The sequence below is a fragment of the Lagenorhynchus albirostris genome, chromosome 9 (genome assembly GCF_949774975.1).
Source record: "Lagenorhynchus albirostris chromosome 9, mLagAlb1.1, whole genome shotgun sequence".
Classification (NCBI taxonomy): domain Eukaryota; kingdom Metazoa; phylum Chordata; class Mammalia; order Artiodactyla; family Delphinidae; genus Lagenorhynchus; species Lagenorhynchus albirostris.
In genome coordinates this window covers 14809851-14826702 of record NC_083103.1, presented here as the reverse complement: position 1 = coordinate 14826702, position 16852 = coordinate 14809851, and the positions used below count along the sequence as shown (strand labels likewise).

At 46.1% G+C, this 16852-nt stretch overlaps 1 protein-coding gene across 3 annotated transcripts in view; it reads left to right on the top strand.

The window, feature by feature from the left end:
• The window catches only part of PRDM11 (PR/SET domain 11), an 82617-nt gene that overhangs the window by 44453 nt on the left and 21312 nt on the right, over window positions 1-16852 (top strand). For all 3 annotated transcript variants that reach the window (XM_060159343.1, XM_060159342.1, XM_060159344.1), the window contains one exon: window positions 15192-15259. In XM_060159343.1, the coding sequence (XP_060015326.1) occupies window positions 15192-15259 (68 nt within the window). The remainder of the gene's footprint in view (window positions 1-15191; window positions 15260-16852) is intronic.

Sequence of the window (16852 nt, the reverse complement as noted above, 5' to 3'; positions counted from 1 at the left end):
CTGTATCAATTATTTTTCATGGTTCAAAATGATTTGTAACCATTCCTTCTACACTTATGACTTGACATTCTTCTGTTAGGAAAAAAAGTGCTCAACTTTCTCCCCCACCCCATTCCTTAAAGTTATTTTTAGTAGCAGTATGGACTCAAGGATTCTTTTTTTTCTTCAGTGTGTTCTAGTCCATTCCCGTCATTATTCATTTTGAGCTTTAAATTGCCCTAGATGTGGCCAACAGGAACCCGTTCAGACTGGCTTCTTGTCCTTCTTTTAGTATTTCCTTACTTCCTGTGCAAAGAAATTCTTTTTTTTTTTTTTTCCATGGCACGTGGCATGCAGGTTCTTTAGTTCCCTGACCAGAGATCGAACCCATGCCTCCTGCAGTGGAAGCTCAGAGTCTTAACCACTGGACTGCCAGGGAAGTCCCAAAGAAGATGTTCTAGCCATCTCTCTTAGGAGCTCTAATTTGCTTTAGTGAGAAATGGTATTTAGAATTCAAATCTCTGGGCACTAGGTGTGTGCATTGCTCCTGGGGTGTCCTTGCTTCTAAGCCTGAACTAGGTTTTGAGGGATGTGTTGAAGTGAGTGGCCAACAGAGTCAGGAAATGAGGGAACACGGAATCACAAGCAGTGGGCATAACATGTGCAAAGGCCCAGGGACACATGTGTAAGTTGAGGTGCGGAATGGTAATGGGGTATAGCAGAGGTACAGGATGTGCTTAGAAGGAAAAGTGGAAGATGGTGCTAGAAAAAAGTTGCTTTTCTCATGTTCTAAGATGTTATGGATCTTAAAACACTATTGATTCAATATCAGCTTTTCCAGGAATAAAAATGTGTACCTCAACCCTAAGATTCCTCTTAATATCAGAAGCATTAAATGGCTTGGCTTGTATAACTTTTATAAATGCTGGTAGTTTGGTTACTGAATCATGAACCAAACCAAAGATGCCCCCCCCAACCCCAAATATAATATGCTAGTGAACTAGTTTTGGCTGGAACTGAGTCTGTAATTCTCAGACTCTATTATATGGAACAAAAATAAAGCATGAAAAACTATTCTGAACTCTTCTGAATTTTCACTATAAGCCGGCTTCTAACTTGACCTTCAACATTCCTTGTCTCCGCAGCGCTTCCACTGCAGTTGTGTTTCGCACTTTTGTTATATTGAGGCCGCTTTTTAAAATATATGTATATATTTTACTATAGTTACCGTGCTGTACATCACATACCCAGGAGTAATTTATTTTGACCACCTTTCTTGCATTTTGACAACACCCCACCTCCCGCCTCTGGCAATCACCCGTTTTCTGTATCTGTGAGTTCAGGGTTTGTTTGCTTGTTGTTTTAGATTCCACATATAAGTGCGATCGTACGGCATTTGTCTTGATCTCACTTGTCTTAGCACAATGCCTTCAAGGCCCATCCATGCCATTGCACATGGCAGGATTTCCTTCCTTTTTATGGCTGAAAAATATTCCCTTGTATGTCTGTCTATCCACGTATTCTTTATCCGTTCATCCGTTGATGGGCACTTAGGTTGTTTCCATTTCTTGGCTGTTATACATAATGCTGCAGTGAACATGGGGGTGTAGATACCTTTTTGTGTTAAGTTTCCATCGGTGAAATACCCAGAAGTGGAATTAGTGGATCATATGGCAGTTCTATTTTTCATTCTTTAAGGAACCTCCATACTGGTTTCCATACTGGCTGCACCAATTTACATTCCCAAAACAGTGCTCAAGGGTTCCCTTTTCCCCACATCCTCGTCAACACTTGTTATTTCTTGTCTTTTTGGTGAAAGCCATTCTGAGAGGTGTGAACTGGTGTCTCGTTGTGGTTTTAACTGCATTTCCCTGATGACTGGTGATGTTGAGCATCTTTTCATGGGCACTTTGGTCAGGTGTCTGACTTTTATTCTTTATGGGGTCCCAGTGTTACATTAATTTTATTCTAAAGTTACTTTAAAAGGTTTAAACATAAAAAACTAGATAAACACATTTCTTATAGCTTTTAAACAACTATAAAACCGAGACAGACTTAAAAATATAAAATGAACAGAACTATACAAACCAACATAATTCAAATGAACAAAATCAATGTCCTGTGTTGGATAATGTGTTACTGAAACTAACGTGCTGTTTATAGGGTGAATACTACTTAGACACGGCTTCTTCCGCATTGGGCATGCCTGTGCTTTTGTGTGCCACGTGACACTTTTCTTTGTTTGTCTCTGTTTAAAACACTGGGAAATCTTTCATTAATGCAACTGCCACGATGTGTCTTAGTCTTTGCCAGAATGCATCATTTCCGTATTAAACTTGGTATCTGTTCTTTTTTCATCGGCTCATGGCAAGTAGTCATGATTGGTGTTGTACAGTCAGCTGTTACGATGGGACAAGCAGTGGAATAGAATGGAGCTCTGTAAACTTTTTGTGTTAAGGGGCCAGATAGTAAGTATTTTAGGCTTTGTGGCCCATACAGTGTCTGTCACACTACTCAATCCTGCCATTGCAGTGTGAGAGCCGCTGGAGGTGTGTGCGTTCTAGTAAGACTTTGTTTATGGAGACTGAAATGTGAATTCCGCGTAATTTTCACATGATGAAATAGTCTTCTTTTGATTTATTTTCAACCATTTAGAAATGTACAAACCATTCTTAGCTGGTGGGCTGTACAAAACAATTGGGGGGTGCTGGATTAAGCCTGCAGGCCCTGGTTTGCTGACCCCTGGCGTATAGAACAACAATCATTCAGCCCTGCTCGGGTATCTGCTGGCTGATTGCAGATCCTCATTGATTCTGGTGTGTCCACTGGTTCCCTGCGGTTGGGCTGATTTAGTTGGGCTTGGCTGCTCACCGAGGCCCAAGGCTGCTCCAAGTGTGTCTGTTCTGGGCCCAGACTGAAGAGGCGGAGCCTCCCTGGGGAAGCTCTTCTCATCCCGGAGGCAAGCCCACCCTCACAAGCACGTTTCAAGCCCGTGTCCGCATCATGCGTGTTCACACCCCATTGGCCAAATAAGTCACGTGGCTGAACCCAAGGTCAAGGAGTGAAGAAGTATGGGCCACCTGTAAGAGTCTAGTGCGGAGTCACACGGCCAGGGTGATAGGGAGGGGCGAGAGCTGCGCCAAGAATTCAGCCTACCCCGGGTGCCAACTCAGTCACAAGCACAATACTCTTTTTTAATTTTTTTTTTTGGCTGCGCGATAGGGCTTGCGGGATCTTCCTTCCCAGATCAGGGATCTAACCCAGGCCCCCTGCAGTGGAAGCATGGAGTTTTAACCGCTGGACCACCAGGGAATTTCCACAAGCACAATACTCTTGTGGGGCAGAAATCTCATGGGGATTCCCATGTATTGATTTTTCTTTTTTAAGGAAAACATTGAATTAAACATTCTTAGAACTTTTGGATCTTGAGAACATATCCAAAGACCCGACTTTGAGAAACACTCATCTCTAGTGAACTTTCTGGCTTTAACAGTAGGGGTTTGGGGGTTTCCTGGTGTATGAAAATTCCTCCAGGAGAGGTCTTGTCTGATTTATACCCTCAGAGCCAAGTTCAGCACCACTTAAACCCCGGTGGGTCCTCAGCAAATGCTAGTTAGGGTTGGTGGGCAAGCATCATAATAATAGCAACAACAATTGCTGTTGTTCGTTGGGCACTGAAAGATTTGTGGGTCTTAATTCTTGTATCCTCACAACCATTCTATGGGATAGGTATTATCATCCCCCTTTTACAGATTGGGAAACTGGGGCTTAAAGGGCCAGGTTACTCATCTGAGGCCATGCAGTGTGGAAGCAGGTCTCCGAACCAAAGCTTGAGCTCCTAATCTCCAACCCCGAATGTGACTGTCTAGATGCCCACGTGACGTCTGTCGGTCTTCCCGCTGCCACCGACACACCCTTTTCTCTGGGGAAGGCTTTTCAAGCCAGTGACGTAAGGTCGTTTCCTTTTCCTTGTCTGATGGCTGATGAAGGTTTGGCAGGTATTTTAAACTGCTTTATTGAGATGGAAGTCATGTACCACACGATTCACCCATTTAAAGTATCGTTCAATGGTCTTCAGTGTATTCCCAGATATGTGCAGCATCACCACAGCCAGTTTCAGTACATTTTCATCACCTCAAGAAGTAACTCCATCCTTTAGCTGTTACCCGCCTCTTCCCTTCTTTGCCTTCCAGCCCTAGGCATCCACTACTCTACTCTTTGTCTCTATCAGTTTCCCTATTCTGGACTTTTCATGTGAACAGAATCAATCATATACTATGTGGTCTTCCGTGACCAGCTTCTTTAACGAGGCTTAACGTTTTCAAGGTGTGTGTCCGCGTTGTAACGGTATCATTCCTTTTTATGGCCGAATAATATTCTACTGTGTGGATATACCACGTTTTGTTTATCTGTGCATTCTTGCATGGACAGTTAGGTTGTCTCCACCTTTTGGCTATTATGAATAATGCTACTGTAAACACTTGTGTACAAGTTTCTGTGTAGACATATGTTTTCCCATCTCTTGTGTCTGTGCTTCAGAATGGAACTGTTGGGTCATATGGTAACTCTATGTTTAATTGTTTGAGGAGCTGCCAGACTGTTTCCGGAGTGACTGGACCGTTTTACATTCCCACCGACAGTATATGAGGGCTCTGATTTCTCTCTTCTGATTTCCAACATTTACTGTTACCTGCCTTTTTGATTCTAACCATCCGAGTAGGTGTGAAGCGATATCTCCTTGTGGGCCTTTGGGTTTTTCTCTGCTTTTTTCTGTCTCTTGTCCATTTCACTGGTTATTAGGGAGAGTTGCCCATGATGGGTGTGCAGGTTGTGTTCTGAATAACCCCACGGGGTGAGTTTCACACCTGTCCTGTCACCACCTCCCTCTGCCTCTGTCACCACCTCCCTCTGCCTTGTTAACCAGGAAGACCTTTCAGGTCTGTAGCATGATGTATAAAGTTTGTTGCTCGCTAATTTCTGTCTGACAGCATGCCCATTCTTATTTGCATTTTTGCTGCCTCCCAGATGGGCACATTCTCCTGGCTATCTCCCCCACCCTTGCCCCAAGACCCTCATGTCAGGCATAATGAAGAGACAGGATTCAGGCCAGTTTCCTGACCCCGCTCCTCAAGTCCTGGTCCAAGGGCTCATTTCATCAGTTTCACCAACAGCCAGATTTATTACCAAGGAGAGTGAGGCTGAGTGCGTTCAGGGTAGAGGGTGGTCGTTTCTGTGGGTGCCTTTTCCAGACAGAGCAGAGGGACTTGGGAAAGGAAGAGCTGTCTGCATTGGTGACGGGGCTCTGGACTCGCATTCCTCCCGCTTGAAAGAAGCGTGTTTGGGGGCTGGTCACCGTTTTCTCTGAGCTCTAGTTTTCTTATCCATCAGATGGGGATGCACAATCTAATGGAACGTACCCCATGAGTTGCTATTGTTCATGCTTGTCGCGTGCCTGGTGTGTAGTAGGTGATGGGCACGTTGCAGCTGTATTATCTCCAGTCAGCTTCACGTGGGTTTCAGGACCGGCTGGGGGTGATGAGTGAAATTACAGTTGCAAAACCTGGATGTGGAATTTGGGATTGTATGTAAACATGCCTCATTTACCAGGTCTCCAGGGCCTTTTTGAAATTTGATAAATAGAATAATGAAAGGAAGTACGTACAGTTGTTCCTCAGAATCGGCGGGGATTGGTTCCAGGGGCCTCCATGGATACCCAAATCCATGGGTGCGCAAGTCCCTTCTATAAAATGGTGCAGTGTTTGCATGTGACCTACACATATCCTCCTGTGTATTTTAAATCATCTCTAGAATACTTATAATACCTAATACAATGTAAATGCTATGTAAATTATTGTAAATGCTATGTAAATAGTTTCTGGTGTGTGGCAAATTTAAAATTTTGCTTTTTGGAACTTCTGGAAAAAAGTTTTAAAAATAGTTTTGATCCTTGGTTCGTTGAATCCGTGGGTGTGGAACCCGCAGATACATAGCGCTGACTGTACTAATTCCATCATCGGTTAAATGGTGGTGCAGGAGGTGTGGGGCTGGGTTAGATCATGGTTCTTGAGCCTTCTTGAGTCACCTAGGGGGTTATACTCATATGCTCATATACTCATATGCCTAAGGGGTTATACTTATATACTCATATACTCATATACCTAGGGGGTTATACTCATATACTCATATACCTAGGGGGTTATACTCATGTATATTCATAAAATGCTATGCACATTTTAAGGGACTGCCCCCCATTCTCCTGGCCGAAGTCCATCCATAGACACCAAGTTAGGAACCCAGGCCCTGAATAATCTCAGAGGCCCCCTTTCAATTTAAGCGTTCTTCATTCCGTGTTTCTGGGCATAGCAGGAGCCAGAGTTCAAGTTCAAGTTCAGGCCGGCCTCTTTATCTCTCTACGTTTCAGCCTGGGAAGTGGCCGGGGACTGAGGTGATGCCGCCTGCCTCCTGGGCTTCTGGGAGGAGCATCTGAGACATGTGAAAGAACTTTGTCAACTGTCAGTGGCTTCACAAATCGTTTTTGTAACCGCTTTGCTCTAAGAGGAGTTGCAGAGCTGAAAATCAGAACGTTTTATGGATTCGTTGGGTTCCTGGAAAGTTGCAGGCAAATCAGGTTTTTAAAAATCCAGTCTTGGGCTTCCCTGGTGGCGCAGTGGTTGAGAGTCCGCCTGCCGATGCAGGGGACGCGGGTTCGTGCCCCGGTCCGGGAAGATCCCACATGCTGCGGAGTGGCTGGGCCCGTGAGCCATGGCTGCTGAGCCTGCGCGTCCGGAGCCTGTGCTCCGCGACAGGAGATGCCATAACAGTGAGAGGCCCGCGTACCGCAAAAAAAAAAAAAAATCCAGTCTTGCCAGCACCTGGTTATTTAGAGGAGTCCAACAGTGAATCCTCGATTGTGGCAGACGTTCTGCCGCAAAGCAGAATGTTCCTCCCTGTTAAAATGCCGACCTTCGCATCAGTATGCGAAAGATAATGATTTGCTCAAACCAGCAGCAAAGCTGGAAGTCCACCGGAGAGGGCCCCAGGACACGATCCTGGTTGATTCTGATGAGGTCATTCGGGGGAGCCTGGGGTGGCATCCATCACTCTGCAGAGCGCTTAAGAGCAAGGGCTGTACCTGCAGAGTCTAAACTCTAGCTGCCCCACACATTTCCTTTGTGGCCTCAGGCAAGTTGCCTACTGGGTCTGAACCTCAGTTTCCTAGTCTGTAAAATGGAGATAATAGTTGTAGCTACCTTCATAGAGTTGTGAGAATTCATGAGATCAGAGTACTTGGCACAGTAAAATTGCTCCATCAATGGCAGCGGGTGACGTTTTATTATTGATGTCTCTGTTAATTATTACCATGGTCAGAAATAGTGTTCTAGTCCACATGGACCCATGCTTGACCCAGGGAGCCAAACCTTATGTTTTTTTATATTATTTTCTGAGGATCTGTCCACATAGCATCATAAAATTCTTAGACAGAATTTTATACGTCATTTAGGACAGACTTCCACTCAGTGGGGAAATTCTTTCTTCCGCTTCCCTGACAACGAGTCATCCTGCTACTGCTTAAATACTTCCAGTAACAAGAAACTCACCACCTCACAAGGCTTCTTGTTCCATTGCAGGACGGTTTTGCATGTTAGAACGTGTATCTTAGGACCGTTCTGCATGCATATTCCTCGCGCCAAGTTCAGGCCTGTGTCCTCTAAGTGGTCCTGGTTTTGCCTGCCCTTCCCCACATTGTGGTCCTTCCCACATTTGATGACGGCTCTGCTTTCTCTAGCCTCTTCTTCTCCAGTCTAAGGGACCCTCTTACCATGCAGGTCATCCTTCTCTGGTCAGGCCCAGGTTATCAAAGTCCTTCTCACATCACAGTGTTCAGCGTCTGGGCTGGTCCAGGAAGTGCTGGGTTCAGAAGGCCAAGGAATCGACCTTGAAGGATGAGGCAAAGGAGGATGCTGGGAAACCAGTGTTCTTGGGCTTGGTCCCGAGCATCTGGCCCTGACCGGGCCTTCGTGGACCATCTCAGTCGCAGGACTTGAGGCCCACAGCCCGCTGTCTACTCGGATGGCAGGGCTAATCAGTAACATGTGATGTGCTCTAAATACCCTCCGTGATCCTGCGCGCCCCGCTTCCTCCACCTAGAACCCCCTCGCCCTCTTCTTCTCCAAGACTGCAGCTTAGATTCCACACCCTCCAAGAAGTCCTCCACTGACCACCAGGTACAGGGCTCCAGCTCTGCGCTCCCGTGTTCCACAGAATTCCCCACCACACTGCTGACCACGGGACAGCACAGTGGCCTCTCTTCTGCATCCCTTGGACTGTGAGTTTTGTGAGAGCAAAGACATTGTCTTCCCAGATCACCATTTTATCCCCAGAGCCTGTCACTGTAGCTGCTCCCTTGGTGATATTTGCTGAATGACTGAATGCTCGATTGGAGAAAATCCTGACGGACAGGGACGATAAACCAAGAAACATCCCTCAGCAAACCTGGACATCTTAGGGGGATCTGAAGCCAGCAACAGAGACCTTAGGCAGCTCCTGTGTCCCTCACGGCTCCCACTCAGGCCTCTCGGCCCAGCTGAAGCTGCAAAAAGTCTGATTACAACTACTGTTGACCCCTACCACCCAGAATTAATCAGAACGAACATTTGGTCCCTTTAATAATCACCATTACGATCACAGTGCTCACAGCGACCTCTTATGGAGTGCCTCTAAATCAGTCATTATGGCAGTGCCGCAAGGTTGGTTTTTACCCCTTTTTACAGGGGAGGAAACTGAAGCCTGACCAGGGAAGTCACTTGCCCAAGACCACTCAGCTCGTCAGTGGTGACGCTGAGACTCTAGCCGATTCCTCGGGCTCCGCGACTCTCACTACCCACTAGGTGCTCTTGCTACTGGCTGCGGGACCTACAGATGCTTCCCTTTTCCCCGCAGAGAGAAAGGAGCAATCTGAAAATGATAATGAAGGGTGATTAGTATTATGATAAAGTACAGGGTTCCCTGAGATTCCAGGGGAAGGTCCCTGTAGACTGGGGTGTCATCTGGGGAGATTGCCAGGGGAAGGGAAGCCTGAGCTTGCATGTTTTCTCTTTTTTGTCTGAGAGTTTTAAGCCACGGAGACAGTAGAGTCTTGTAGCTAGACAAACAGAGCAAAAGCTTCATCCTCCTTCCCTCTGCCCTCCCCTCTAGAGGTAACCAGAGGTGAGGGTTTGAAACGCGTCTCCCAGACTGTCTGTGCACATGCAAACATGTGGTGTGATGTGCTAGCAAATATTTAGCAACCTGCTGCCTGCTGATGGCTGCACTGCAGGATACATGTGCCAGTTTTCTTGATGTCAAGGCTCCCAGCGTGGCTGGTTTCAAGCTGCCAACATGAAGGCATGAAATGAGTAGCTGGGAAGAGATATATCGTGACAGTTGTTCTATAGTATCTCTACCATGCGGATACGGTAGATGCCAGTACCCTCGAGAACACTGATATCGTAAAATATAGTAAAATCATTAGGAAGCTTTGGGTATATATTACCTTCATAAAAATAGAATGTATTGAATTGTAAGTTTATGTAATTTAATTTTTAATGCTGGCTGTGTTTCACAACTGGTTCATGAGATTCTGGAAAATTTTGCCGTCAGCTCTCGTTAGCCAGCTCGAGCCCGCTCCAGCACGCCACTCATTTCCTTTATACTCAAGTATTAACAGTATATACTTTGGCTCTCCATCCAATCCTTCATTCATTCAACCAGTATTCTACCGTGTGCCGTGCCCCGTGGTAGGAACCGGGGCCAGGCCACTGTCATGAGCAGATAGCCATGCACTTGGCCGTCACCAGCTTATGGTCTAAAGAGAAGGCAGTCAGTTACCACATTGGCAAGTAGACAGACCCTGCAATTGGGTCTCTAAAAGGAAGCAACAGGACAGTGTTACAGAGATAATACTGAGAGAGGCATGTGGAGGTCAGGGTGTGGAAGGGGAGAACCTCCCTGAGGCTCAGGTCAAGAAAACCTTCTTCTGAGGAAGTGACAGAAGCCGAGACCCAAAAGATAGGAAGGGACCAGCCGTGCGAAACTTAGAAAACGTTGCCAAAGTGATAATACCTTCACTTGGGTGCCATTTCTGTAAACTGTACAAACATGCAAAATGGTTCTGTACGTTGTTTTTAGAAGAAATCCTTGTATAGTAAAATTGAGAAGGTTCCCTTCCAGCTTCAGGACGGAGGGAGGGTGGGAAAGAGAATGAATTGGAGGCAGAGATGGTCGTCAACAACATCTATGTATCTTCCTGAAGCAAGAGGAGACAGAGGTCCGGGACAGAAATGCTGGTGGTCATTTTTTTTGGCTCTCACTGATGGGTACAAGGTGGTCAGTTACATTACTCTTTATAATTTCTGAATGCTTGAGATATTTCATGAATATCATTTTTTTTAAGAGTGGGGAAAAGAGGTGGCAGGCAGCGTGAAGTCTCACTCTTACAGCATTGTGGCTGCAGAAAAGTGAAGGGGGAGAGAGAGGCCTGAGAGAAGTTGGGAGGTAGGCGGGGACCAGGTCGCACAAGCCTTCAAGGCAGTGAACCTAAGTATGAATTTTATTGTAAGTACAGTGTATGCCTTCTTGAGCTGGTGGGTGCCATGATCTAATTTACATTAATAGATTCCTCCGGCTGCTTTGAGGAGAATCAGTGGAGAGTTAAGAATGGCATCAGGGAGGTTAGTAGGGACCTCTTGTAGCTGTCTGGAGGAGAGCTGATGATGGCAGGAAGCAGTGGAGACAGGAGCCGTTTTGAAATTTGGTTTGGAGGACTTGCTGAGGGATTAGATATGTGGGGATCAAGAGAGCGGGGCATGACCCCTATGTTCGTAGCAGCACTGTTTGCAATAGCCAAGGCATGGAAGCAACCTAAATGTCCATCGACAGATGCATGGAGAGAGAAGATGCGGTACATGTGCACAGTGGAACATTACTCAGCCATAAAAAAGAATGAGATGATGCTATTTGCAGCAACATGGATGGAGATTATGATACTAAAGTAAGTCAGAAAGAGAAAGACAAATACCATATGGTATCACTTATATGTGGAATCTAAAAAAACGACACAAACGAACATACCTACAAAACAAAAACAGACTCACAGCTGTAGAGAACAGACTTGTGGTTGCCAAGGGGGAGGGGAGGTGGGGGAGGGAAGGATTGGGAGTTTGGGATTAGCAAATGCAGACTATTATATATAGGATGGATAAACAACAAGGTCCTACTGTATATTACAGGGAACTATATTCAGTCTCCTGTGATAAACCATAATGGAAAAGAATATGAAAAAGAATATATGTATGTATAACTGAATCACTTTGCTGTACAGCAGAAACTAACACAACATTGTAAATCAACTATACTTCAATAAAATTTAAAAAAGAGGGAGGCATGAAGGATGACTTTCCTTTTTTTTTTTTAGCAGCTCTATGGAGGTATAATTCACATACTGTACAGTTCATTCATTTAAAGTGTTACAATTCACTGGGGTTTGGTAGGGATGACTTTCTTTCTGAAACCTGAGTGGATGGTGGTTTCAAATACTGTGATGGGGAAAATGAGAGGAACAGGCTTGGGGGTGGAGCCTGAGGTGAGTTTGAGCAGCCAGTGAGATATCCAAGGGGGCGTGTCACATGGGAAATCAGATATTCACACCTGGGGCTTGAGATGAAAATCTGTGAGTAATGAACAGATTGAGAGTATGGAAATGGATGCGAATGTCCAGAGAAAGAGTATAGGTAAAGAAGATGTGTGTGGAGGGGGCACGAGGGCTTGCAATTCAGATGGACTGAGGGTTCACACTTTGAGCCCCAGCCAGAAAAAAAAGAGAAGAAAAAGAAAAAAAATGACAGAGAGAGAGAAGGAGAGAAACATGAAGTGATCACAGAACTGAAAACAAAGGCCCGTAGGGCTCTAGTCTAGTGCAATCACTTTTAGCTCCTGTAGGGTACTATGAAATAGAAGTGCCCCAGGTGAGGTGGAGAGGGGAGCCAGGTTGACTGCTTCAAATGAGAAAAAGCAAGAGGTAGGCAGACAAACTCCTACTCAAGATGAGCCTCTGGACCAAACCTCCAGAACTAATGAAGAAAACTAATGTTACAAAGACAGCCTTCAAAAACAATGACAAATGAATTCACTCTAATTAAAATAAAAATAGTAGCATATTCTGAAAATGAATTTAAAATAACTAGGATCTGAATCAGGAGTAGGTTTGACTGTGAGTCACTGAGATTCAAAATAACAGTGGCTTGAGCAAAACAGGAATTAAGTTTTCTTCCATGAATACCTTCTGAGCCTGTATTAAGTCCTCAGGAACCAAGCTTGATCCAGCTAATCACTGTCTCAATGCTTGGATTATAGCCTCATAGTCTAAGTTGATAGGTAGAGCTCCAGCCATTACATCTGCATTCCAGGCAGCAGGATAGTAGAAGCGCATATATCAGCTGTATTTTTTTTTAAGGAATTTTGCCTTTTTAAAAAAATTTTATTTATTTATTTATGGCTATGTTGGCTCTTCATTTCAGTGCGAGGGCTTGCTCTAGTTGCGGCAAGTGGGGTCCCCTCCTCATTGCGGTGCACGGGCCTCTCACTATCGCGGCCTCTCTTGTTGCGGAGCACAGGCTCCAGACGCGCAGGCTCGGTAATTGTGGCTCACGGGGCTAGTCGCTCCGCGGCATGCGGCATCTTCCCAGACCAGGGCTCGAACCCGTGTCCCCTGCATTGGCAGGCAGACTCTCAACCACTGCGCCACCAGGGAAGCCCTATCAGCTGTATTTTAAAGAAGTTTTCAGGAAGATGACACATGACACTTCCACCTACATTCTATTGGCCAGAACTTAGCCAGAGGAGAAGCCAAGAGATGTATTCTGTTATTACAGGTAGCCAGGTATTCGGTTATAATCCAGGGGTTCTGTTACTGTGGATGAAAGGGGTAACAGATAATTAACACTCACAGCCTTAGGATCTTCAAAGAAATAAAGTAAGGATAACATCCATTAAGAAGAAAAAGACAGTGAGTTTTTATTTGTTTGTTTGGATTTAAAGCCTCTGCTCTTAGAAAGACACCACCAAAAGAGTGAATAAACAAGCCATAGACTAGGAGAAAATATTTGTAAGACATATGCCTGATAAAGGACTTGTATCCAAAATATATTTTTTAAAAACTCCCAAAACTCAACAATAAGAAAAAGCCCCACTATTTAAAAAATGGGCCAAAGATTTGAATAGACCCTTCACCAGAGAAGACAATGCAGCTGACAAATGAGTGCACAAAAAGATATTCAGTATCATTAGTCATCAGAGAAATGCACATTAAAACCACAATGAGATACTGCTTCATACCTATCAAAATGGCTAAAATGAAAAAGCCTGTTCATACCAAGTATTGGCAAGGATGTGAGGCAACTGGAAATCCCGCACACAGCTGGTGGGCATGTAAAATGGTGCAACCACTTTGGAAAACAGTTTAGCAGTTTCTTAAAAGTTAGACCTATTCTTACCATGTGTCCCAGCAATTCCACTACTAATTATTTGCCCAAGAGCAATTAAAGCATATGTGTCTATACAAAGATTTATTAGTGATGTCTCTTAGCAGCTTTATTTGTAATGGCCAAAAACTAGACACAACCCAAATGTCCATCAATAAGGAGATTAAAAAAAAAAAAAAAATAGTGGCACATCCAAACGGTGGAATACTACTCACCAATACAGAGAAATAAACTCTGATACACACATCAGTAGGAACAAATCTCAAAATAATTGTGCTGAGTGAAGGAAGGCAGACATGCCTTCCATTTGATTCTACTTGTGTAAAGTCTTGAAAACTGCAAAGTAATTTATGGTGACAGAAAGTAGCTTACTATTTGCCTGTGGACTGGGAAAGGGAGATGTGGAGAGAAGCAGGAGGGAGGGATTACAGGGGCCCTGAAGAAGTTCTTAGGGGTGATGGATATGTTTGTTATCTTGATTGTGATATATACATTTGTCAAAATTTATCAAATGGTATATTATATGTTAATTATACTTCAATAAAGCTGTTAGAAGAAGAAGGAACACAACATTATGAAACAAAAAAGAGGCAGAATAAGAAAAAATGGGTATGAAAAAGAACCGATTGAAAATCCTGGGAATGAAAAATATTCACTGCATTAAAAGTAGTCATTTAAAATGGAAGGAAAAAATAAAATAAAAAGGAAGGCCAGAAAGAAAGGAAAAACCTCAGCAGACAGATAAACTCTGGACCAGACAAAGTCAAAGAGAGAATGAGTGAATTGGAAGAGAGTTCTGAGAAATTTTCTGAGAGCATCACCCAGAAAGATAAAGAGGGAAAATTATGAAAGGGTAGTTGTAAGACATGGAGAATAGATTGGGCTCCTGCCATATCTGTTTAATAGAAATTCTGCTGGAAGAGACTGGAGAAAATGACTGAGAAGCTGTACTCAAAAGCACAATAGCTCAGAATTTCCCAGAATTGAAATAAGTCCTTATCAAGTAATGTGCTTGACCAGTAATGAGGAGAATTTTAAAAAGTAAATCTCCATTTCAAAACCACATAGTGAAACTGCAGAAAATCAAGAATACAGGGGAAGTCTTAAAATTTACTATAGACAGATCATGCGTGAAAGAACAACACTAGACTGACAGTAGGTTGCTTAAGCGCCTATGGCAGCCTTTTTGGCAGTCTTTATTTGTTGGAAGAAAATAAAGTTCATCTGTCTAGAATTCCATATCCAGCTGAACTCTGATTCGAAAGTGATGATGAAATAAAGACAATTTTATAGAAGATGAAGGGGCCCATTGCAAACCCTGAGGCTCTTGAACATTTGGAGACTGGGGAGAGGAGAAGCCCTCCGAAATCACATATGCCCAGTCACTCAGTGCCAGCCTCTGTCTCCCAGAGAAACCATAGAGAGAGGGGAAGGACTGAATTTAGCTGGTGGTGCAACGTGATGCTATTGGAAATGCCACTTGTTGGCCATGTTGCTGGGTATTCCATCAAGATAGAGGAGGGAGATGGGATTCCTGCCCCAGCTCAGGGGTCAGTCCTGCAGCAGTGGGGGCATTGCAGGGGGAGAGACGGGAAGGTTCTGTGTGGTGTCCTTGGGCCCTGGTCTGGAGAGGAGTCCAGAGACACGAGAGCCCCCTCGAGGATGCCCATTCTAGACTCTCTCTCTGTCTTCCAGATTGTGGACAAGAACAACCGCTACAAGTCCATTGATGGGTCAGATGAGACTAAAGCCAACTGGATGAGGTGAGTCCTGCTGTCTGCTGATTTCCCGGGAGCCTTGCCCGAACTCTGGAAAGGAGGCCAAGGGAGCATGTTGGGCCTTTAGGGTCTCCAGTGCTAGAGGTCCCTGAAGGCCCCGGGACTGCTCTTTGCGGGGACGTGTCTAGCTCTGGGGGACCAACCCTCCAGCTCCCACAGGCTTCCCTCAGGGGGCTCTGGAGGAGGCCTGTGGCCAGACCAGTCATTTACTGGGACACCCTTGTCAGTGTTTCTGGAAGCCCTAGGCCCCAGGCTCCTGACAGCATTCCCAAGTTGGGGTGGGGGCGTGTCCTTGCCACAGGACTGTGACACCTCTCACAGGCAGAGTCCGGCTGGAGGGGTGCAGGAATCATCCCAGTGCAGCCCTCAGCCATTGTTTAAAAGCCCCCCAGAGAAAAGGGCACAGTCTCTAGCTCAGTTTTCGATTGCTAGACTGGTTTTGTCCATTGCTTGGGACAGAAGTTTGCGCCAGAAGGATCCTTCACGGCCAGCCAGAGAGAGCAGGGGACTGGTCCAGGGTCACCCAGAGGCAGCCGAGCTGAGCTCGGGACCGAGGGCACTCCTTTGGGTTCTGTGCTGCTGGCCTGTGTGGTGTGCTGGGGGGCCCTGCCTGGGGGGGTCAGCCAGCAGTGTGGGAGGTCGGGCTTGCCTCATCGTCTCCTTGGTGGCCTCTCTCTGGGATTCAGGAGCTGTGACGGGGGTTAGGAGCTGGGTTGGGGGGGAAGGGAGGCCTCAGAGGGCTGGACCCAGGGGCAGAACCGCGCCGTGGATCAGGCCCACTGTCGGTGTTTGTGCAGTTCTGTGCCCCGTGGGGCTGGGGGCTGGGGGCTGGGAGGTTGAGGAGAGATTGTGCTTGGAGGGAGGGCAGTTAGGGCCTCGCTAAGAGGGAGATTGCTGGATGTAAACCCTGAGACGTGCCAAGCAAATGAGGAGAAATCGGTTTGAGGTGGGGAGGCCGTGGTAGCTCTCCAGCCCCCTTCCCCGGCGCCCCGCTGCCCACAGGGGCTCCCACCTGCGGCCCGCTGATGTGTGGGCTGCAGTTTGCACTGTCCGGGGCCCTTAAGGATTCACCCTCTCATTTGTCGGGGCCACTGTCCTCATCGTCATTTAACAGGTGCAGAAGCAGAGGCACCGAGGGACAGGCGGGCCCCAGCCTTGTGCTGTGGGGACAGGCACCCCCTCCCCAGCCCCCTTTCACAGCATCAGGTCAGCCATGCCCTGAAAGTGGCTCCAAGAAGGTGGATGGGCACCTCTGCTCTCTTCTCCGCGACCGCCGGGTGCAGGTCAGCTTAGCACATGCAACTCCACCCATTCCTGAGCACCTGTGGCGCGTCAGAGCCTGTACTGGGCGCCCTAGATGGGTGGGCCCAGCCCTGCCCCCCTGGCCCTCCCAGGACTCACACCTTCCGCCGTGGAAATTGCTTTTTCTAATAAGGCTGTTTGATGGAGGCATGGACAATGCGCTGGGAGGGCTCAGATGAAAGCAGGGGTGGGGAGGGCCTTTGAGCTGGGCCTTCAAAGGGGCTGGGCTTTCATTTGAGGACATTGTGAGCAAAGACTCAGAAGTGGGAAGTGGGG